Source organism: Lytechinus variegatus, chromosome 8 (assembly GCF_018143015.1).
Source record: "Lytechinus variegatus isolate NC3 chromosome 8, Lvar_3.0, whole genome shotgun sequence".
Taxonomy (NCBI): Eukaryota; Metazoa; Echinodermata; class Echinoidea; order Temnopleuroida; family Toxopneustidae; genus Lytechinus; species Lytechinus variegatus.
In genome coordinates this window covers 24491994-24517129 of record NC_054747.1, presented here as the reverse complement: position 1 = coordinate 24517129, position 25136 = coordinate 24491994, and the positions used below count along the sequence as shown (strand labels likewise).

The window sequence follows — 25136 nt, the reverse complement described above, 5'->3', positions numbered from 1 at the left end:
TTTTGCAGCTCACAATGATGTGCACATCTGTTTATAAACACTCATAATTTATCAGCTTTAATGCAAATTTATTATTTCCTTGACTGCTCACTTTTGAATATGTTTATATTCATTTTAATACATGAAGCACACAATGCTATTCCATACTACAGAAATTTTAGTATTCATTTGTATTTTTAAAATATTGTTTTGCAATTATAGAATATCATAGCACCCAATAAACGAGTGGCGCATGTGTATCAAAATAGTCTTTCAAAGATGTTCCAATGACTTGTAAACATTGTTGTTATTGTATATTCTCTTGCCTTTTTCAAATTTTTATTGAAGCCTGCAATTTTGCTTTCCATTCTTGCCGCATGTTATGCGCACCGTGTATCATTGTATTGTTATGTGTAGTGTAACCCCCTTTCACCCCCCTCTCGCTCCCCATACACCACATCCAATCCTCTGCATTCATACAAAAGCTTCCATTGTAAAAAAAAAGTGAATGGGTCCCCTTAGATTAGATTTTGATGCTACTGTTTGTTTTCTTTCATTCACCCCTCCTCCGTCAAAGGATGAAACACGATGTATTGCCTTTTAAATTCATAAACTTGTTTCAGCAAACAAACACATGTATGTAAAAGCTCATGAAATTTATTTCATCTACATAGTTTTATTTCTTACCCCTCACCCCCCAAACCAGCAATAAGTCATCCAAATGAATTTGGAGGATTTGCTTTAGGTAAAAACGAACATCCATAAAGCTTTAAATGATGTGTCTTGTCAAAATAGGTCAACACTATTTGTTTGAATGTAGAAAGGATTCAGTGAGAGCTTGAAGAATATTAAAGGAGAATGAAACATTTGGATCAAGATAGCTTGTGTGAAAACAGAAAAAATCAAAGAAATAGATCAACGAAAGTTTGAGAAAAATCGGACACATAATGAGAAAGCTAATGAGCATTTGAATATTGCGATCACTAATGCTATGGAGATCCTCATAATGGCAATGCGACAAAGATGTGTAATGTCACTTGTGAACAACTCTTCCCATTACCTTAGTATTTATTTCACTTAAACTGCCTCTTTTATCACATCTACATGTATCAGTAGATCATGTGTTCTTTGTATAGGAGGGCATGTAATACAGATTTTTAAAGAATACATCATGAATAAAGAGTTGTATCACCATTAGAAAAAGAAAAAAAAAAATTTGGGGGTATTTTATAGTCCATCAAAGGGAAAGTTATTCACATGTGACATCACACATCCTTGTCGCATTGCCAATGGGAGGATCTCCATAGCATTAGTGATTGCAATATTCAAATGCTCATAACTTTCTCATTATTTGTCCAATTTTTATCAAACTTTCTTTGTTCTTATTCTTTGATTTTTCTGTTTCGAAACAGGCCTACTTTAGGTTTCATTCCTAAAGGAGAAAACAAGGTTTGAATCTTGGGGTTAGCGCAAGCATGAGATTTGCACACTGTGCAATCTCTGAAACTTCCATGCAGTCCGCATGAACTGGTGTCAAAACAATATTGGATCTTGTATTTTATTCAGCAACTTCATAGTGTATCAGACTGAAGAAAAACTATTCTTTCACCTATCAAATTCTGATCTTTACTTTTTGAAGACCAACTACTGCTTGGCTCTTAATACAGAGAACCTTCCCTGGGACTTTATTGTTGGTTTTAGGGTGGCTGGTTGCACTTACATTATTAAATTCCTTGCTTCCTTGTTCTCACAGATTTAAGTTTTGTTTATTTATATTTTTTATTTGTATTCAATTGAAGTCAATCTTATTAGCTTGATTGATTGAGGTAATAGGATAATTTAGATGAAAAATAATAAGCTGTGTTGGTTTTGAAAGTCTAGTTCATTAATTGCACATTTTGTTTATGAATGGAGTGCATATCTATTCAAATGTTGCTTTTAAATTCATGCTCCCTTGCAGTACATATAATCCACCAAACGTGATGTTCGCGATTAGCATTCTGATTTTATTTATTTCAATTTTTGTGAATACATGATATATTCATCGCTTTTAGTTACATGTATTCATGTATGTGTATAGGATACATGTTTTTTTTCTATATTTTTTGTTTGCTACTTTTGGTAGCAATTTCACATTACAATCAATGGTACTTCATGAAAATTTATTTGTTGCTGCTTCCACTCAAATAGAGCATTATTAGAAACACATGTTCAAATAATAGTGCTTGGTTTCTTGAAACAAAATTGTCATGTGTTCCTATGTATACATGCACATGTAACTGTATAATTCATATCTTAACCCTTGATGTGCACTATTGAGTTGACTTGAATGTTATGGCTGTATTTTTGGTGAACGAATATTGTTATCAATTTTAAGAGCCAAAGGAGATTCATATTGATCTTAAAATCAGTCGTAACTTCACAACCAGCTTTGTGAAACCCGTCTTGGTTTTTCATTGAGTACGTTTGGCTATCGGGATGTGACAGGGGCGCATGCACAAAATGTGATTGTGAGGTTGCGACTAAATTTGGACGGGTCTCTCAATGACTAAGCCATGTTTAAGGCCACATCCTGTCTGTGTGTGTAGACTGTGTTCAAGCTAACTTTTTTTCCTCATCCAACGACCACGTTTGAAAGACATTACTGTACATTTACATGTAGTTAAATACAAATTCCAGCTATCTGTCATCAGTCCCTAAAGCAAACTACTTTCAAATCGTAACCAAACAGAAATGTGAAATTTTAAAAGCAAGCCAAAAACTCGATCGCAATTCCCAAATACCGTCTGTTGATTGGTTGAAAATCAAGTTGCGCATGATTTTAGAGTTTCGGTTGATTGCTACTCTTTCTGCAACGGGCCCCAGATTGCACGGTATGAAGTGCAGTATGGTTCCTTGAAGTGAGGGAGAATTTGGTCCAATATCGGAAAGACTTATTAAAACAAGAAAAGGAATTCTGACATCAAATTTACCATCAGCCAATCAAATTGAATGATTTCAGTAGCTTATTGCAAACGTGTTATTGTACATGTAGGAACGCGTATTGACCTCACAGAAACGTTGTTAGCGCTAACAATGCACCAACAGCAGCCCTGTTACAACCGGTAATGTGGCGACGATTCCTTCTGTTACAACAATGCATTGCTTAACATGGAAATAAATGTTTTGACTTAACAATGCGAAAGATGTGTGACTGAGCTTACTGTTAGCGCTCTGTTAGGCTAACAACGTTTCTGTGCGATTGGCACAGGCATTGTGGCTCAGTGGTAGATCGCCTGCCTCATGAACGGGAGGTTGTAGGTTCGATCCCAGCAGAGTCATACCAAAGACTTATAAAAATGGGACACTGCCTTTTTTGCTTGGCATTCAGCATGTAGATTGAAGAAGGGTAATATTATTTCATGCAGGGCTCACTTGTAGAGCAGTCTCCCAACTGAAGTGGCAACCCCTAGTATAAAAATAAAACATAATCATTATTCTAATAATTGGTGCATGTATGAAACCGGGGCCTGGTTTTGATGAATAGTTGCCTTAAAAAAATTGTGAATGATGAAATAAGGTTTTTTTTTGCTTTGGGAATGTATTGGGAAGTGTTATAGAAAAGTTTCTATTATGGTGATAAACATTGACGTTTAATGGTAATTACCGTGCCAACAATGGTCAACATCCAATCAAAATGGAGTATTCCATTGAACTACATGTATGTAACCATAGGATGACAAAATGAATAGTGTAAACATAAAATTTGTATATGTGATGGGGCCTTTGTGTTTAAATAGAAATAGAGCACACCTTTTTTTTAATACAAGAATTAAATATGTCCATCAAACTTTCCACACTGTTTTCTTTTTATAGTTTTCCTTTTTCTTACATTGTCATGAGGCAGGTGTAGGGTCATGAAAAGTTCAGGTCGAAGGAGCATTACAGACATATATGCATGTCACGTCAGTAAACCTCAATTAAACCAATAAATCAATCAAGTTTCTTTGGTTTGCTCATTCTAACCTCAACATCCTGCCCCTTTTTGTTTCCATGGCAACAGCTTGACAACCATGGCAACCACGTCGTAGCTAGCGAGGAGTCGGCAATCAACATCCCAGCCGTGGCGGCCGCTCACGTGATCAAGAGGTACGCCGCGCAGGCACCAGACGAGATCTCATTAGAGGTAAGTGCCGGATGGTAGAATGACTAAGACGACCACGTCAGCGATCATATCACTTATAGAAATACTTCACCTAAATGTCATTACCTTTTCCTTTAATTCTAACCTTTAATTTCTTGTGTATGTGCCCTTCTCTAGATGACGTGTGTTGGGTAAGCTTGCTATGTGTTCAATTCTAAAATGGCAATATCATTTCTCAAATTGCAGGATATTTTTAGGGGGTTGCTGCATGTGTCATATGTATTGGTATTCCTTTGAAAATAGAGCATTCCTGACAGAATGCCATGCTTGTTTTGCTTTTTATAGGCCTATAACTGATTTTAAATAATAATAGGCATTTATATAGCACCATCTGTCTAGAAATATTCTATTCCGAGGCACGTTGTTATTACTATTGCAGCCCCGGCTTTAGCTCGAGCTGCCTTTCAGCGCTCATGCATTCAAGGAATTAATCCTGCCGGGTACCCATTCACCTCACCTGGGTCGAGTGCAGCACAATGGATAAATTTCTTGCTGAAGGATATTATGCCATGGCTGGGATTCGAACCCATGACCCTCTGTTTCAAAGTCAGAAGACTAATCCACTGGGCCACAACGCTCTAATTATATCAGACTCATTACTGTGATGATATTTCATTAAAGTTCTGTTCAAGCCCACCCCCCCCCTCCCACCACCGCACCTTCCTATGTAGCACTGCGGCTGGGTATATTGGCAATGAATTATTACAAAGTTAATATTGATTAGTGTCTTTAATATCAAAGCAACAATCTTAGAAAAGAAAACAAGGCTCCAAGGTCTTGAGACAGGTGAAGAACTGCACATTCCTAGATTTCCATGGCAACGCAATGTATGTTGGCTCTCATTAATGTATTGTATGCGCAACACTCCTACATGAACATTAGTCACTCCGGCAGGAGCGAAGGACTCTGCGATGGATTTCACCACCTCTGTGCTTCGGTCACGTTTTACGAGAGTGGAGCTAGCTATTTCGTTCCATTGCAGTGTATCGAATTACCAAATGCATAGGCTGTGCTTAAAAGATGTGCATCATGTACATTTCCGAGTTGTATGTTGAGCTTGTTTGAATGTTCACGTTTGTATCAAGTGGAAAAGTCCTGGATCTACATGTACATGTATGTTTTGGAGATTAAGTGTGCAAAAGTGGACAATTCATTACTTAATGACAAAAATTGTACCTTGGATTTGATCTCTATAGAGTAAGTAAATACAAAGTGATTGTACATGTATGCTTATCAGGAAATACCCGGTAAAATTAAAACCTGTCCTCTATCTCATGTTATTACCTTGTTTGCTTTTTTATTTCATTTCCTGTTTGTTTATACTGTGGAGTGAATCAGGGATTCATAGTGCCCATTGCATGAATTATTATTTTTATTCATATTCTCATTTTCTTTCTACAATTGAATGTGTACATATATCTACAAACTAGGGAACTTATTCATTTTTGTACAGCAATATATGGCTGAAGTGTGTAGATGAAATCCCCCCCCCCCCTCCTGTGCTGTCTCTATATTTCGCTCTCTTTTTTTCTCTCTTTCTCTTATTTGCTCTCCTTGTGCATGACTCCATCTTGTCTACTCTTCCTGCTTATAAAAAAAAATGTTTCCATTTTTTTCATTATGATAAATGCAGTTGTGGTTTCTATACATCAGTACCAATTACTTTATCTTGCCGTACATGTACGTTGGACTGTGTACGTCAATAGAAGTGCACTCAAATATATTCTAGTCAGTATGAGTAATCCATCAGTTCTTGACTAATGGAGTGTAAATCACATGAATCATCCGCCCAACCACCATACTGGTTGGTCACCAAATGGGCAACACCTCATTGCAAAATAGAATTAAAAACACTCTTTTCCACAATTGAAATTATCTATCAAGCTAGGAAGGAAGACGTATAGTATACTGCTGTTGGATGTTGAATATTTGAAGGAAATGATAGGAATTTTGAATTGAGCCATGAGGAATATTCAATTTGTCATTTTATACAAACTCCAATACTTCTATTGAGTCTTCATGCAAGGGGAAATCTAGATTGCAGTGCAATGTATAATGTACGGTTGTTTTTTTGTTTTGAATGGAGTTCTTTTCATTTATTTGTTGTAAGGTAATGCATTTTGTATTGCAAACATTATTTTTTTCATATTTTGTCTTTGTTCTTTTTTATTTATTATTATTTATTCATTTGTTTATTTAATTCATTTATTTTTTTTAATATTTTTATTTATTTATTTTTTATTTATTTTTTATATTTTATTTCTTTATTTTTTTTTGGGGGGAGGGGGGTTAAAGTTTTGTTTGCCATGTGTATTGTTGGCTTGTTACATATAAATTGCACAGGTGATCTACTGTGAGATGATATTCATTTTGTTTTTGAGAGTGTTTTTACATCATCTGTTCCTTGATTATTAAACCCAGTCAGCTATGTAAGTTAATAATCTTTCTTTCGTTCATAATGTCTCAAATCGAAAGAATCATTGGTGAAAAAAATTCTTATTAGATTATTAATTTTCATGTTTTATTTCATTTTTTTTCTCATCAGGTGGGAGACATGATCTCGGTGATTGACATGCCTCCGCCCGAGGACACGTCTTGGTGGCGCGGCAAGAATAAATTTGACGTGGGCTTCTTTCCCAAGCAGTGTGTTGAGATCATCAGCGAAAAGCTACCCCAGGCTGTCGCTGAGAGGGTACCTAAAGGCCCCAAACCAGGTAATTAACTATCCTCTTGTTGCTTTTTGGAATACTAATTGAATACCTGAGTTTTCTTAGAAAACCACAACTTCGAATTAAAATATCATCTTTTCCTTTTAAAAGATTGGAGTATTCTAGAAATGATTTTGAAGCCCAGCTCATTTCATTCTAATTTTAAAAAATGTATTACAAAAGAAATTAGAATAAAGTGCTTGGTAATTATCTGAACAACAACATTCTTTAAAAGCTTCATTTATTTCATGATTGTGGTTTACTCAGAACCGCAGTGCTTTGAAAAAGTGGGGGTAAGGCCAACATTTAAAAGCTGCAAAGTGACACAATTTTGGAAGTTATTGCTTTGTGTGTGTCGATGAGAGGGTTTCCCCAAAAGGTCTCTTGTTTTTAGGTTCAAAATGATACTTTGCAATCAGAAAAGTTTTCAACTCCGATCATAACATATACTGACCCAACAATACTTACAGCATGCATTACGTCTAGAGGCCATTCTTTCATTGAAATATCCCATTCAGATTGTACACGTCATCAATATACCTCACATTTTGTTTCACTTTCGATTTTATTTAGCTGAACTTTCTAGCAACTGCACTCTGGGCTTATTGGCTGTGAATCAGAGAAAGGGCCCTCGAAATATGCTGCCATATTGAATTAAAAAATAGAAACCACCACCAAACTTATGTTTCATTTTTTTATAGAAACAATTTAAGACATCTAACTGAAGAAAATTGCATGTTAAGCTCACATCATGATCACTCAGAACTTCTGACGAGTATGAGAGGAGCAGTCAGTTGTTTTCACTGACATCTGTTATAAGCTACTGAAATGTGCATATCTGATTGGCTGAGAACAAATTAATCAGTGAAAAATCACTGAAAAGCTCTCCATGAAAAACTCCCCTCATCAATGCTTTGCAACATATAACAAGCATGAAAATGTTGATTTCAATTTCATTTTTTTAAAAGGACAGATGTATTCTGAATTATGTAGTTTTCATTCAGATGTTATCATTATAACGCATTTAATGTTATCTAGAAGATTCATTGTAGATTATGTACTACATGCACAGGGAATAATTTTACATATCAAAATTGCTTTAGAAGCATTTTATGTAGTTGTGAGAGAAAAGTTTTCAACTTTGTTTTGTACATTCCTATGTTTAAAAAAATGACTGTTTACGCAGAATTTCTTTTGTGTAGCAGTCATAAGAAACCTGAATCAAATTGTGATGTGATACCAGGAAAATTATTCCCCGATACACTTCAAAAATGAAATATTAAAAGATTAAAATGTCAATAGATAGTCTACTTTTTAAATTTACAGATGTTACATTATCACAGTTGATTTTTTTGTTTAATAGTACAGCTTTTAGTTTTACTAACAACGAAATGTTTGCTGAAAACCTGTTATGTTCCTTTTATGTAATTTAGTTTCACACAAAAATCCAACTAGTTTTTTTCTCTACATATTTAGCTTTATGTGTTCAAGTTATAGAATTAATCTTTGTTGATTACACACCCCACCCCTCTCCTCCCCCTCTGGTTATCCCCCTCTTTTTGGAAAAAGTTCCCTTTCTCCCTTCTCTGCTCTTGTCTCTAACATTTTTATCTTATATGCTGTTCACACTGTACATATTTTCCTTAACCCTTGGAAATTGGTGGGGCTAAGGGGGGGGGGGGGTGGGTTGGATTCTTAGCAGGGCCAATTTTCGAGATTAAGTTTAGCCCACTTCGGTTTCACACTACATTGCAAAGTGGGCTAGCACGGTAAATAGTATGGTACTATCTGGACCAGCAAAAAACAGAGTTAGCTGGCATATTTCGGTGCTAAGAGATGCAGTGTGAAACGAAACCGGGCTATAGGAAAAGTGGGGCTGAGCATTAGTCAATCACAGAAGTCGAAATTGCATGTTAATCATGCTCTGTGTGGCAAAATCATCAATATTCATGAGCTGTGTGCTAGTCTTGGGTTAAGGCTAAGCAAATAGTATGGGGTTAAGAAAGACAGTGTGAAACCAGTAAAGATAGTATGGGGTTAAAGATAGTCAGGGGTTAATAATAGAATGGGGTTAAGGAAATGCAGTGTGAAAAGCCTATTATTCTCCTTTCCTTTCTTTATATTCATATCCTTCTCTCTTTTCCCCCTTTTCTTCTCTGTCTTTATCTTTCTCCTTATCAAGGCCCCTCTCCTTTTCTAGGTTGAACTGACAATTGCTTATTGTACTCGTTATGATGTCATTAGAAACATTAACCATTTGTTTCTTCATGTCTCTCTCCACCCAAATCTGATTAAACCTTGTTCTATAAATAGAAGTGATGTCATTGGAAGCATCTGGGACTTGGTCTCAAACGGGGTCTACCAACACTCAGACTAGCAGTAATAAATCCCGCTTTTTCACCTCTTATCTTTTTATACTCCAATGCTTGGATTTTTGTTGTGACTAAATTTATTTGCCCTTCATGGCCTGCATTATTTACTAATCCATATGCATTTTCTTTCTGCATGAAATATGGGAGCTCGTAAGATTTCGTATAAGTGTTTAATTGATATTTGTTGTATAGCCTCTTCCGTGGTTAGAAAAACCTTGCCGATTGATCATGTTGGGTGGTTTTATCATTACTTGCATTGATCATTTAGAATCAATGCAAATCAATTGTAGGATTAATTGCCAATTATTGTGTTTCCGGGGCCGAGGTAGTATTGTATATATATACCTCTTCAGCAAGATTTTAATTATTATTTTTTGTAAGTAAAAGAATTGGTTGCCATCTATCCCTCAGAGCTTTTCTCTCCCCCAGCTGTGTAATCGGTTTTTTAAAAAAAGAGATCTGTGTTTTGCTAAAGAAATTATTACCCAAATTCTATTATTGAATTGGTAAGCCTGGTTGGTGTGTTGATTTTGTCATTTGTTTTATGGATACATACTCTTTAAACTTGACAAAACTTGTGCCATTTAAATATTACACTCTTTGCAAATTATTTCAGTAGACTTTGCTTTTATCATTAAAATAAAATAAAATGGAGGGCTTTCAGAAGATTTAAACTCGGACATTATGTTTACAAAGAAATCGACAAAAATTCTGAATTTGATATTAGAACATAAACAAAAAAAAATTGCATCAGGAGCTCTACGTCTGCATGATTTTTTTCAAAATAAAGTTTGCATGTAATTTAATAGTGCTTTTTTGTTGCTTTCTATTTTTGCCTGCGTTTGAAGAGAGCATATCCACCATTTACATGTATGCATTATGTTTAAATAGCATTGATTATCTAATCCTCGTGTTTATCTTGATAATATTACTTTTCATAAATGGTTTACAGGCCCAAACCTAGTTTCAGTTTTCAAACTTTGCTGGCCGGGCTACTCTAACACTACACCAGTTCATGTTATACTACTAATTCATAAAATTGGTGTTGCTTTAATTCTAGTCTACATATCCTCCCATGTTTTCAAAACTAAACTGTGGATTGTGTGGATCTCATATTAAAGCAGATATGAAGCAATAGCCATCTCGAGTTCTCAACTACTCATACCTGGCCAGTTTCCTGACCCATAATGCTAGTGTAGTCTAGTAATATTGACCTACTTGAATGATAACATGCTAATTAACTACTTATACCGCAATAATATAATTAGTAGCAAAACAATTACTTTTTCTCTCAAATCATTCGCCTCTCTCTACAAATACAATTATACATGTAGGTCAATTTATTCTATGTAGTATTAGCAGATATCTGAAAACGTATATTTTAAGACTGTGTGTCCACACAGTCAATGAGAGACCATACACAGCTCACTCCCCCTTCAAGCATTTCATCACATGCCAAAGGGAATATAGTACCAAAAGTTGTGCTATACTTAAAGGGAAATTCTTGTTATAAACCCTGTATAGTGATGTTCAGGTGAGAGCAAACAAGGAGTTCTTTCTCTCCACTTAATGTTAGAGATGAAAACATTGATAGCGTTTAAGACGAAACATATCTCTGCCAGGCTAATATCAACCCCAATTCATATTTTTATTAGTTGCTGTTTTGCTTTTGTTAGAATTCCCTGCTCTTTTTTAACCCCTGCGTACCCACTCATTTGCGTTGCCTCCTCCTCAAAGCAAAATTGACCCCCCCCCCATAAAAATAGGAAATCATCAAAAACATCACTTTATCATTACATAGTGTTGTATGAATCTATCCCCGTATGACGTTCAAAGTATATTTGGGAAATATTTTACTTTTGAATACAAATCTAAGTAAGTGTTTGTAAATGTTTATTGTTTCATATGCATATTGGTTTTTCTCAGTGTGACATTTGCATTACTCTCGGTTGCAGCTGCCAGTGAAAGAGCTTCCCGAGTTGTCAAATGTTTTTAATTGTTGTGTGTATTTGCTTAATGATGTATGGATTTGACAAAAGAAAGTTCTTAGTGTTTAAAGTGGCAAAGTGTTTTTTTATATACATGTATTTGCTCTGTCTTTTATTTTTGAAAAGCTGTGATTTTGTCATTGGGATTTATATTTTTGTGGTAATTTAAAGTTTTAGGTGTGGGACTTTCTCTTATTCATCTCTGTCAACCGAAATATATAGCATGTATTGACCAGGAATGAGGTCAAGACCGGCCTCGAGTCCACATTTTGCCGGCCTTGTGCCTAAGCCTCGGGTTGTATCCCGTGCACAAAGTCTATGGTAGAAGGGTGTTTTCCCGGATGCCTTGTGGCTCGTAACTACCGGCCTGGACTCGATCCCTGGCATTGTCTTGATACTACTTCTAATCCTTTTCCTTATACATTAAAATACTACTCTTAGTCTTAACTCTATACTTATTTGTGTTCATACCCTATGCTGGGAAAGTCTTGCATCATGTTTTGACTGTGTATGCAAAGTCTGGAGGGGGCGGAGTCAAATTGATTGATTGGTCCACCCTCAATATTTATTCGATTCAAATTCAATTCATTCATCCAGTTTAAAGTTTTGAAGAACTGTTTTTTTGTGTATGAAATAAAACATGCAGCTTGTGCTGTCTTGGTTATGCAAGCTGTATACTTGCGTTAACCCTGGAGCACTATCGATGAGAGCCAATTTATGAAATAGATACACCGACAAAAGCACCTTCCCAGCATATGGAGTTTATTATTCATGTTTGTTTTCAGGTTTGTGATATAAAGTCTGTTGGGTATTCCCTGTATTTCTCTTACTAATGGGGTGTTGCATGAAACTTGTGATCAATTGCAAGTCTATTTTTGGTCCCTAAATCAATCATATGTCTTGCAGTTATTACTGCAAATAAGTGATTGATTGCTAATCTGCTTCTTGAAACAAGAAGATTAGTCTGATGTTCTATAACTAAAGTTGATCTATCAGTTGTAAAGAATATTTGCAATTGATCGCAAATATTCTCTTGCAACACCCCCCTAATCTCTCTGTCTGTTGGTCTGTTTGTCTGTCTCTCCCATTTGTACATGTAATTATCAAAATTTCCATTTTAGCTCTCTAAAATTCTAATACTGTTCTTAAAGTATGATTGGAAGGGTAAATAAGCCTCAGCTGTAGGACTAAAACATTGCATAAAACTTACAAATCATGACTATACTCTTCCTTCCATGTTAAAAAGGCCCAACAGCCAATCAAGATACAGGATTTTTAAGTTACATGGCAAAGCACAGTGTAGCCTTCGCCTGTTAAATCTAGATGTCAGAGGCCTCTTATTTTGTTTTTGTATAATACCCCTCTCTTTTGTCATTGACCTTCTTCATTATTTCACTTCTCCCAATTTGTTCCTCATGCATTCATGTTTTTTATATATTCATTATACTTCATAGATTGTTATTACTATTAATAACATTGCCATTGTCATTCTTTAGGTTTCTGATAATAAGAACATCTATCCTCATTATTCTTCAATCTTCATTATCATAATTAAGACATTAGTGCTCTATCCCCCCTCTCTCCCTCTCTTTTCTTTCTCTCTCTCTATCTTATTTTCTGTTGTGCTCTTTCTCCCCCTCTCTCTCTCCCCTCTCTTTTCTTTTTCTCTCTCTATCTTATTTTCTGTTCACTTTTTAACTGTTCTTTTTTTTCCAGCGTCAAACTAGTTGCTCATGACGCTATGTTCTTTCATTCCTCTTCCCCTGCAGTGTTGAGGAAACACGGCAAGCTCATAACATTCCTTCGTTCCTTCATTCTGGAGAGACCTACAAGGAGAAGGTTAAAACAGAGTGGTATCCTGAAGGAAAGGGTGTTTGGATGCGATCTCGGGGAACATCTGCTCAATACGGGCACTGATGGTAAGGCCAAACAAAAGATATGGGGCATAAAACTTATTGTGTGACACGTACATATAGATACATCCTTGTCATTTGATTGGTTGTTTGATATTGATCATCCACCCATTCAACTATGACGTCATCTATGGTGCAATTTTATATCAAGTCATTGTGCAATTTTGGATCCAAAAGCATTTGTCCGTTGCATGCTCGTCGGGGCTATGGCACTACACATGGAAATATCATCTTTGCCACGTGTATAACTGCCACATGTATATACATATGACAATCAACAGATAGCGCTTCATCAGTTGCATGCTCTTCTGCATCCAAATTCATGACAATCTATCATAAGTGTCATGTGGAGCAAATTATGATTTTTTTTCAAGTTTGTGCAATGGACAGAATACTGCATTTAGTGAAATACTAAATGATCCATTCAAGTTGGTTACGCCCCGGTCATTTTATCTTTCACCTCATGAAATATTCTCTACAATTTTATTACCTTTTTGGGGGTTGAAAAAATGTAGAAAAAAAAATGAAAATTAGGGTTCTTTGGTGCATTTATTATGTTCAATTTAGTTTTTTTTTTCTAATGTCTTTTTACAAATTCCACATGGATTTAATGGCCATTGGATTGATATATATTAATCACCTGTATGAAGAGCCCCCCCCCAAAAAAAAAAATATATATATCAACTTGTCCATTTGATTTCTCAATTTTCAGGGGTCTGTATGATCAAAATTTCCTGGATGAGTAGATTTGAATATATTCTATTCAGCTATCTCTAAAGGTATTGATTCTTTCGCTTCTTCTATTCAAATACTTAGTTCCCTCTGTTGTGCAAGATTGCTGTCACTTCATCGAGCAGTATGGTATCTGTGACGGCATCTACCGGTTGTCGGGCGTGGCTTCTAATGTCCAGTACCTTCGGGATCAGTTTGACAGCGAGACCACGCCCAATCTTGATGAGTATAAGAAGGATATTCACTGTGTGTCGTCTGTATGTAAGCTGTACTTCAGGGAGCTACCCAATCCTCTACTAACGTATCAACTCTATCAGAAGTTTGAGGTAATTAGAAAGTAATAATACACATCTTTGAGGGCATTAGCAATTAATATACCATTACCAGTATGCATGTGTGGACTGTGTGTTCACTGATAGTAATTAGAGGTGCCAACTGTTTAATTTTGCAGTATTTTATACCTTAGATAAATTCTGCAGGTTTTATTTTGTAAAAAATTCTGAAAATTATGTTACACATGTCTAAAGGAGGAAGTGGGAAATATTATTTTTCCAAACAATTTTTTAAAACCCTTTTTAATCCCTTGGTATCCTTGCAAACAGTGTAATAAATACACAGGGTTGATTGGAGATTTTGGCCTTGTGACAGCCCGAGTCGTTCCTAAATTTCCCCTGATTTGAATGCTTTGGGGTGACATTATTTTATCTAAGTCACCCCAAATCTTCCTCAAACAATATTCAACAATGTTAAGAAAACCAAATGTCGACATACAGCAGAATTATGAGAAATGCTTTTACTGCATTATTGCTTGCTGCACAAAAAAATAGCCCTTGAAATGAAAGAAATAGCCCCCAAAATTCTGCAATCACCCCAATGTGAAAAAAAGCATAGCCCCCCCCCCAAAAAAAAAATTATTTCCTTCTCTGCTTGCCTTGCCAATGACCATCTGTACTTCTCACGCCTGTAGGAGGCTGCTATGTCAGGGGATGAGAATCGGCTGATGAAGATGCACGACACGGTGCAGCAGCTCCCACCGCCCCACTACCGAACCCTCCAGTTCCTCATCCGTCATCTCTCTTACATGTCATCCTTCAACGCAGAGACCAGTATGAACATCAAGAATCTTGCCATTGTATGGGCACCAAACCTGCTCAGGTAATGCTTGGGATGATCTGAAGGGAGGAGGGGGGTGTTGCATGAAAGTTATCAGCTCCGACAGTTGCCATAGTAACAGTCAGAGGCCAGGGGAGCATTTCATGAAAGTTGTCAGCACTGACAAGTTGGCTTTCTCCGACAGTGGCCATAGTAACAGTTAGAAGAAGGGCTTCACAGCCAATCAAAACCAAGGATTTCACTGAAATTTTCAGCACTGACAATTTAGTCAGTGCTGACAACTTTCATGAAACACTCCCCCAGGGCCCTGTCTTACAAAGAGTTATGATTGATCCAATCAAACGTAACTCTATGGAAATCCATCAGTGTCATAATCTATTCTATAGGAAATTTACACAATGTCCTCTGTAAACAAAGAGAAGCACAGTGAATTTTTCAAAAAAAAACAATGAATGCATGAATGTGCATCATAGAAAATATTTTGAACAAACATGAATAATACATGTTGACGTTGCTGGTGGTCTATAGTTGCAATTGATCAGATCAGTAGTAACTCTTTGTAGGACTGGGCCCAGAGCTTCTCAGCCAATCAAAACCTGGGATTTCACTGAAACTGACAGAGCTGACAATTTAGTTGGTGCTGACGGATTTCATGATAATGTATTTGAGAAGAAACTAGAGTGGGTGGATGAAGGGTAATTTGTTTGAAGGTGATTATGCTCACGATGCAATGATCGTAATAGTAATACTGTAGCAAATGATCAAGAGCAAATGTAAGAGTATGATGGTGATGGAGAATAGTAGTGATGAATAACAGGATAATTAGATTAAGATTATGATTTGATTGAGGGATATGCTATGACATGGTTCACAAGGTTTCTTGTCAAAGATATAATGGCAAGGTACTTCTCTTCGTACTGTGAGATCTCAACCATGCTAAATACCATTCTGCGCTGCATCAAGTTTCACTCCTCTGAAACCTTTGAGATAACAAATAACGCACCTGACTCGTTCGGTGACACTACTTTTGCTCTGGCGACGATTCGTCAAAGATACAGGATTGCAGTAGGGTTATATGTCAGGTTTAGGGTTAGCTTTGGGATAGGCATAGTGTTAAAGCCAGGGTTGAAGTTGGTCCTTTCATTTGTGTGTGGAAATTACACCAGAGCATTTGTCGCCAGAGCAAATGTCATGGAACCACTTAATCAATATCATTGGTTTGGCTGGTTTAAAGTTGTGATTTAACTATGGAGAGCCAATTGGAGCACAAATCCTTTACAGAACCTATTTAATTAATTAACTGATATGACACTCAAATTATTTCTATCTGGGAAAGATAACTAAGGTATAATTGTTCAGTATTAAAGCAAAAGAAAACAAAATAGTAATCATATGAAATATACAATATAAACAGAATTTTTGAATTTTGGCTCTCCATGATTTTAGTAAAGAGTTAGACTATGGTCTAAGTTAAACCTGACTTCAGAATACGGGCCATACTGTTGTTGCCACAAAGCTGTAGATCAGCCTTCATACCAACATTCGCTACCTTTCTGTCATAACAGACCACAGGGAGACAAGAAAAATGCTGTCAGCAGTTCAAGAAGCATTTGACGATCCTTTTTTTTTTTTAACTTGGACTATTTTCTTGCTCAACTGTTCTTTTTTAAATGTTATCACTGTTGAGTAACCAACATGTATATATAGTAGGACAAATTGTGAAGCACTTTGTGAACTGCATTGGAAAGGCTCTGTATCTATCACTAGGGTAGGATTGAAGAAGATTATCCTCATTTCATTTCTTTCATAGGTCAAAGGACATCGAGACGGGTTCGTGTGCAGCATTCATGGAAATCAAAGTTCAAGCCACGGTTGTAGAGTACCTAGTCAAGCACTGTGATCTTATCTTTAATGATAAACTCTTTCCAGATGTCCCGGGTAAGAAATACTGAAGAAAATGTTGTGGAAATTGTAGTACAGCTTGGGAAATAATTATTAGACCAAACTGTAAATGGGCCTTGAAAATCGGTCTATTCAATTTTTCCCAAAATGAATATGCAACCAGCCACCCCAAAACCAACAATAAATTGCCAGGGAAGGTTCTCTGTAAACAGCTCAAATTTTAATTTGGTCTTCAAAAGTAAAAACTTAGAAAATCAGCTTATCTGAAAGAGGAACTCATCTTTTCATGTCAAAATTCAAAGTTGTGAAGTTGATTAAAAGACACATATTTTTATTTTAATTTATAAATACAAAGTCTTGGTGGTAATTTTCATAGATTCTGTTCGATCTCATCGTATCCATGACTGTCATTTATCTTCAATCCCCAACAGGTATCGGTCAGGAGATGCAGCGCCCTAAATCCCTGGTCTTGTCCACCCCTACGAAGCTCCTCTCCTTGGAAGAGGCCAGGGCGAGGTCGTCGTCTCAAGGGAACGACGGAGGAGATAAGGAGGAGAAACCCAAGTTCATCGAGGTCGGTGGAGGGCCGGCAGCTTTACCCAAGCAGTACCATACTGTCATAGATCTACCTCCAGAAAGGTAAAGAGAAAGATTTACGTCATGTATTTGGTCCAGGGGTTAATCCTTAATCAAAACCCTTAAAGTGTGTCTCGTTTTGGTAAATTCCCCCAAAGGCATCTGTCACTCTTCCAATGCTGTTGTAGATTGCATGATTGAATACGCCCTAAAGCTACAATGGTATTGATGTATTTGGATTGATGACGATGATGATCCTGTCTTTCATCTTCCAGGGCCATGGGGGTTATAATGCTTCTGAAAAGGGGCAAAGAGATGCTATGATAAATGTATCAAGCACTATACAAAAGTACTATTATTATTATTACTTAACAAGTGTTTGAATTTCTTTGTAGCCGCAAGAGATTCTCTGCTTCCAAGGCCAAGAAGTCACCAGGATGGAAGGCTTTCTTCTCAAGATCAACAGGAAAGGAGGTCAAGCGGAAGATGTCCCACGACGTCCCGGGCTCGTTGCGGGTTCCTGCAGCCAAGCACTTTGGTTCCAGGGCCCATCGGACTAGCCTCCGATCCGTCAAGAGTGCAGAATCGCTCTCCTCAGCCATACGTGAGTCGGCTACAGAGCTCCAACACCCAGGCAAGTTTAGCAATATCCATGGTGATTTGTTGGTTAACAATATCCCAAATATGATGCCAGATTTCAACACTTCATATCCTAAGCATTATGCTTAGTACATAATTGCATTAAAAAGTAGGATTTTAGTTTCCTCTTAAGCCCAAAATTTGAAATTACACAACGGCAAAAATTACAAAAAAAAAAGGAATTTCATTTGATTAGCTTTTTGAATTTGGGACATTGATTATCAGTTGATTGTATTTTCTGTAAGGTAATGTTATGCTTATCCTATCATGAAAGATCATCCGTCTTGAAATAACAAAAAGCGGAGCTTTTGATCTCAACACAAGAAAAATAAGCTCGCTGAGGAAGGTTGTTGTCATTAGTAACAAAATTTAGAATACAGATTTTTTTGTGTTGAGACCAAAGCTTAACATTTTTTTTTGCAAATCATTATCAACATTTTTCCAAATTTTTCTACTTTTTTTTCTCCAAATACAGATACTGTCCGATTCAAAGGTCATGTACGTCGCAGTTCAGTTGCTTGCATGGAGCATACACTCAGAAGATCGTCCTCCGATTCTTTCTTTGAGGTCGATGAGGACATCGTTGCTGCTGCAACCAGAGAGATGCTGGCCAAAAAGAGAGGCGAAGACACCTACTCCCCAGATGAGATCTTTATTGAGGAAGAGAGTGGGGCTACATGTCAGCTGGGACGCCGGCATGGCAGCGGCACGAACAGCCCCTTGTGGATTGACCAGAGCCTGAGCAGCATGGAATCGGATCAGGCATCGGTGAGGTCACCCTACGGACACCAGGCATCATTGCAGATCGGTAGGAACTTGAGCGCAGAGAACAATTGGAGCATGCACGGTGGCGATGTCCACATGGCATGCGATGCAAACGTGCATCACTATGAAGAAGAATCCCCTCCGCCCTCTCCGACTGAAGTCTCCTCGCCAGAGAGGTATCAGTGCACTATCGCCGATCCTGTTGCTGTTCCGCAGCGGCATCCGCTGAAGACATCTATCGCCATGCCGGTGGCTGCAGCGTTCACTCCAGAGTATCGCGATGTTGAGATGACCGAGAGTGGGTGCACTTCCTCGTCGCCGGACCACTCAGGGTCTGTCCTTGATAAGATATCAAGAGCAATGTCAATCAAGAACAAACCTAAGTTAAAACGTGAGTCAAGCACAGAGGCGGATGATTACTCAAGCTTAGGCAGGAGTCCTGAAACAGGGGTTGATGATGATGATGTTATTGATCGTCCCATCATGGTGACTGTACGTACCCAGACCTCGCCGCATGATACTCTGGACGATATGGACACTGAGGAAGAGGTTCGGAAGTATGATGTCAACTTACAGACAACTGGTAATGATGGAGCTGTATTCATGCGTACTCCTGCACAGCGGAGATCAATGAACCTTGACTTATTTAGTGGACTTGATGAAGCCTTACTTGGCACGACGGCACCCCGACCGAAATCAATGCACGTCTCATCGCACCTTGGTCGAGGGTCGGAAAGCTATGATGATGATTTTGCAGCGTTCACAACGCGGTTGAGCCTTGACAATGTCCTCTCAGAGTACGATCACATCCTGGCAAAATACAACAATCGGCCATTAACACCGGATTTTGATCGTACCGAAGATATGTGTAAATACGATGGCATGTACCCGGGACAGCGCATATCAAGTCCACGTCACGGTATCACGCCCGTCACTGCCCTCAACAGTAACTGTAATAATACGCGTCAGAGGAGGTTACAGCATAGGTACAGCATGGGGGATGAAATGCGTCCGGAACACTTCAATAACCGCTACTCCTCTGTCATAACAGATAACGGGGAGACAAGAAAACGGCTATCGGCGGGTGCGGTCTTGGACCATCACAACCCCGGGCAGGAGAACGATGAAGAAGTCGTGGTAGTGAGATTACGACGCCCCAGACCGGCATCTGGGGAGAAGAAAATCTACGCCTCGCCGGAACGATTCTCGATCAACTCCCCAGAATTCCAAGCCTCTTTCGCTGACCGCCAAAACGGCAACACCCCTCCCGAATCGACCAGTGACATTAGAACTTTACATACCGAAGAGGGTCAACGGCCCCTATCGTCTGTAGACGCTGTGTATCACGTGACCTTGCCGTCACGGCCAAACAGCCAACGTAGGAGCATTACCAAAAGTTTCTCTTTAGATTTTCAGTCCTCCGTATCTGATGCTAAGACGAGGTTAGGGGAAGGTTTGGTGAATGACGATACAGATAACGACCGATCAGCAATGACTGTTGATGATAATGCACAGTTAGACAATCAGGATGTCATTGAAAGTCACCAGGGAGAAGATCCCAGCAGCATTGCCTTTCAATCGTCTCCCCAAGGTGCCTCACGTGAATCACCGCTAATAGATCGCTATCCGATCATTATCAGTGATGAATTAGAACTTTGATGCTTTTAGAAAATATTCTAAACCTTCTATGCTAATTCATGGTGCTTTATTTTGATTTTTAATTCGTTTTGTCCCACCCCAAAGGTATGCTTAAAGACCAATTACCTAACAGTAGTTTGCCAGCTTGCAAAAAAAAAAAACGCATAGACATGCTAGAAAAGTTGAGTCTTGAAAATATCTGTACCCTTACAGACGTGATAGACTGCACATCATTTCCCTACATGTATATGCACCCTGAAGTGGTGCAGTTTTCACAAAACTTGTAATGAACTACCAGTCTTGTTCAAGACCAATACCGATCCCTTTGACGGTATTGTGTTACAAGAGTCAAAATGTGTCAAAGCCTATAACAAGTTTTGTGATATTGCATCTTGTAAAACATTACTTTCACTCATAAAACATTACTTTCACATAATCAAGAAGATTATTGGTCTATTTAAACAGCATTACTAATTGTGCTTAATCCAGAATTTACTTTTTTCGTGCAAGATCTAAGTTTTCTACTTTTCACTTTTTACATGTAAGTAGGATTGGGGCTGATTTTTTTTCTGTTTCTTGCCCTGAAATTGTAAATAGAAATTTAAGAGGTTATCCTCATTCCCTTGGATTCCGTGCCATGTTTTATTTTTTTTTTAATTTTGAAAAATAATTCAGGAATCATTTTTAACTATCTTTGCCACTGTATATTTTTTGCCTTGTACATGTAGGTTGATCATAATATTTATAAGCCAAGAAGACCTTGCCTTGTATGCGTAGTATGTATCATGCTTAAGATTGTTATGTGTGTATAATAATGACGGGGCAATAGACAATGTACAGTAAGAGTAGTATAATTTTGCTAATAGCCATTATATTACTTTATTAATGATTTTTTTTTCCAAAATGAAAAGAAAAAAGCGAAGGATGTTAGGATAAGGATATTGATAAAAGTTATGGTTGTTAATGGTAAATAATCATATTGATCATGAAAATGATAGATAACGGGAATAATCATGATATTTACAGTGATAAATAAATCATCTTGGCTTGTTCAGAGCGATGCAGCAACCAATAAACTCAAACAAACATGCAAGCCCCACACCCTGGTAAGGACGTTCTGAGGCTCGTAACACAAAGTTTATCAATCATCATAGAAGAATATCTTTATGATTTTTTGCGTTGACTACAATAATAATAATAACGGTATATTTACCCAGGGTAGCCACTTCAGTTCCGAAAACTGCTCTCCCAGCAGACCCTGCTATTATTATTACCCAGCTAAGCTAGGCAACCTATTCAGGTGCACACAGCTTTTTGAGCTTTTTTTTACAATGTACAATCATTGTGAAAATCAAGTGTACGATCAATTGCTATTAAAACAATTTTGTGTTAGGTCACTTCCTTTGCCCAATTAAAACATTCTCATTCTGTTGTGTCTGACAGTGTTTGTCATACCATCCCATGATGACGGTAATATAAAAAATCTGATTTTTTTTATTAACCTTCTCTGACACCTTTAATTTTGGCAAAAAAAAGTGCATTCATGAAGCAGCTGTTTAAATTTATCTTGCATCACCTCTTACTGATCCTGGGTCATTTTATAGTCCTGAAATAAACACGAATTTAGGGTGTGTTTATGCTTCCATTGCGTAGACAGAATCAGCGTTTTCAAACGCTATTTACAACCAGAACGCTGATCGCAAACGTGGTTCTGGGAGTGCTGTCTAGGCTTAATTTTTTAGAGGCGAACTCGTGATATGTAGCTGGCATCGCATCGTAATTTTTGTGAGCAGGAAAGCGAGGTCAAACTGAGCGCTCCATTTTTCAAAACTTTTTTTTCCAGAGTGTTTTTATGGGCGACTATTATATATATTTTGGACTAATCACGTATGAAAACGCTGATTCTGGCTTGAAAAGTGTAAGCATAAACACGCCCTTAGATGGCTTGAATGCTTCTTGGAAATTCAGTATTTCAATCCTTATTCTTCATGAAAAAATCAGCCATTATTTAACCTTGCTCCATATTAGAAAGCTTATTCTTGCTGTATTGTATTTTTCTTTTGAATTTCACCATGAATCCTACCATAAATGTTCTTGTGCGTTTTTGCATTTAGCTTGCCAGGAAACTTGGATTGTTGTCATTGTTTAAACGCAATATGTCCCACCTAGTATATATTTTTTTGTTATTTATCCATCATTGTTCATGCAATTCTTATTGCCAAGGCATTATTGTATCCTATTTATTCATGAATTAGTGGACCATTGTTTACATGGCATTGTTAAAGAAGGGTATTGGAATAACTGAAGCGGTATTTATTCATAAGATGTTTTTTGTTGGATATCAATATGGGGTTATTAGTGATGTTATCACTCCAATGAATAGACGCTGGTGTAAATTCAGGCAGTGAACCTATTGTTCAGGGGGTGGGGATAAACTATTGTCTCATCCCCCCAGTTGAATAGACCAGTTCGTAGATACTTCATGGAAAATTCGGTCAAATGACCTTTCATTTCTTTCATTATGATAGGCAGATTTCAAAGCAAGATATTATGTAAGCATGCCTTACATAGCAGGATGAAGAAATTGAATAGACCAGGTGACTAGTACAGCACACCAATGAACACTCTATGAATTTATTTGTTGCATTTCAACTTTGAGTGCATATTATAGTGTGCTGTACAATGTACTTGGCAAACTGTAAAATACCAGTCGTTCTTGGATGCATGTAAATGAAAAACACAAATCAAAAGAATTATCAAGTCATCAAAGTTTGTGCTTACCTCATTAAAAATTAAAACCACCGTGTCGCTTTAGTACTAATGACCTTCCTCTGATCATGCCCACGGAGTGGAACTATGAACTGTGTGAATAGGGGATGATTTGGCAATTCTGGTTCTTGCATATTACCAGGGTATTCAAAAAGTGAATACAAATAATAGAATCAACAGTATTTATTAATATCACAGTCTACAGTTACGATGGCTGGAGATTGCATCATACAAGTAGTACTGAGCAGTGGTGTATAGTAATCATGCTATAATATTCTTGACATTAATAATAATGGTGTCAATAGCTGGATATATGTAGCGCTTTTTTCCAGAAGATACAAAGCGCAACTATTACTACCTGGCTTAGGCTCGAGCTCCCTCTTTTTCAGCAGCACTCAGTGCATTCAAGGAATTGATCCTACCAGGTATCCATTCACTTGACATTTGTTATATGATTCCCACTATATAGCTTTTCAAATGTTTACTTGTAATAAGTGAATGTTTACTTAATTTCCATTAAGTTGGAAAATAAAACATTCTATACGTAATGATACAGATACAAATAATAATAATAATAGGCATTTATATAGCGCCATCTATCTAGATATATTCTATTCCGAGGCGCGTTATTATTATTACCCCTGCTTTAGCTCGAGCTGCCTTTCAGCGCTCATGCATTCAAGGAATTAATCCTGCCGGGTACCCATTCACCTCACCTGTGTCGAGCGCAGCACAATGTGGATAAATTTCTTGCTGAAGGAAATTACGCCATGGCTGGGATTCGAACCCACGACCCTCTGTTTCAAAGTCAGAAGACTTATCCACTGGGCCACGACGCTCCACTACCTACCACTAAAAATGAAACATTTTCAGTGGTAGGTTTTTGCATCTTAAAATCAAGGTTGTGATTCCAACTTCAGGGTAGAATATGTTAATTTTTATCAATGTAAGAGGTACATGTACAAATGGAAGTCAAAATTTTAACTGGTAGGTTTCAACATTAAATCATTAAGCTTCTGGTAAATGTGAGGAGCTCATAAGACTGAAATTTATGCAGTACTCTATGACAGCTTCTTGTGCTAAATATGATACACCGCTTGCTCCTAGTGTATAATCAAAGAGGGACCTAATTTCTCGTAACCGTAATCAGATTTTGGTACATATGAAATGCGGCTTTTGGTACATATGAAATGCGGCTTTCATGTGCTTGATAAAATCAAGAAATTTAATCAACAAAGATCCTATTTCAATGTGCATCAGTCATGCATGACTTTTTTGAAACACCCACCACCCCCACCCACTTGCTCATTTACCACTATGATAGTGGGCTACTTATAAAACTACAAATTAAACCATATATTATTCCATTATGTAGATGTAGCACAAGACCAGTATTTGCGTGCAATACTGCTTCACAACATTGTTGTAGAAGTCAAATCAGTGTAAAAATTACATAATTGTGCCCCTCAGAAAGAATTCTTTTTACATTGGTGACACTTTACTGTTACATCGCAAGTTATAATTATTTTTTAATGGTTCATGATGTCAACTCATTGCCTTTGCCAAGTCACAATATATTGATATTTTTTGCACTGTAGCAACTGACATACTACTTATTACCTACTGAGATATTTCAATTCAAATCAAATTTTTGTTTGGATTTGTTTGACCTATAAACTTGTATTACATCTTTGTTTTCAAAATCAAATGTAAAGATTTGAGATTGCAATTGATCATCGTTTGAAATGATCATAACTATATGTGATCTGTAAGTGCAACTTTCTTGCAAAATAACATTGTATTTGATGACTTGTATATCTGATCAGACACATGTATTTGTAGGTACAGGGTGAATGAAA

The 25136-nt window shown here is 37.2% G+C and overlaps 1 protein-coding gene across 5 annotated transcripts in view; it reads left to right on the top strand.

The window, feature by feature from the left end:
• LOC121420213 overlaps nt 1–21404 on the top strand; it is an 84541-nt gene extending 63137 nt beyond the window's left edge. For all 5 annotated transcript variants that reach the window (XM_041614772.1, XM_041614770.1, XM_041614771.1 and 2 more), the window contains 10 exons: nt 4022–4144; nt 6708–6876; nt 9184–9249; nt 13000–13149; nt 13960–14201; nt 14843–15030; nt 16799–16926; nt 17322–17529; nt 17862–18100; nt 18581–21404. In XM_041614772.1, coding sequence (XP_041470706.1) covers nt 4022–4144; nt 6708–6876; nt 9184–9249; nt 13000–13149; nt 13960–14201; nt 14843–15030; nt 16799–16926; nt 17322–17529; nt 17862–18100; nt 18581–20529 — 3462 coding nt within the window. In that variant the 3' untranslated portion in view covers nt 20530–21404. The remainder of the gene's footprint in view (nt 1–4021; nt 4145–6707; nt 6877–9183; nt 9250–12999; nt 13150–13959; nt 14202–14842; nt 15031–16798; nt 16927–17321; nt 17530–17861; nt 18101–18580) is intronic.
• The last annotated feature ends 3732 nt before the right edge of the window (nt 21405–25136 follow it).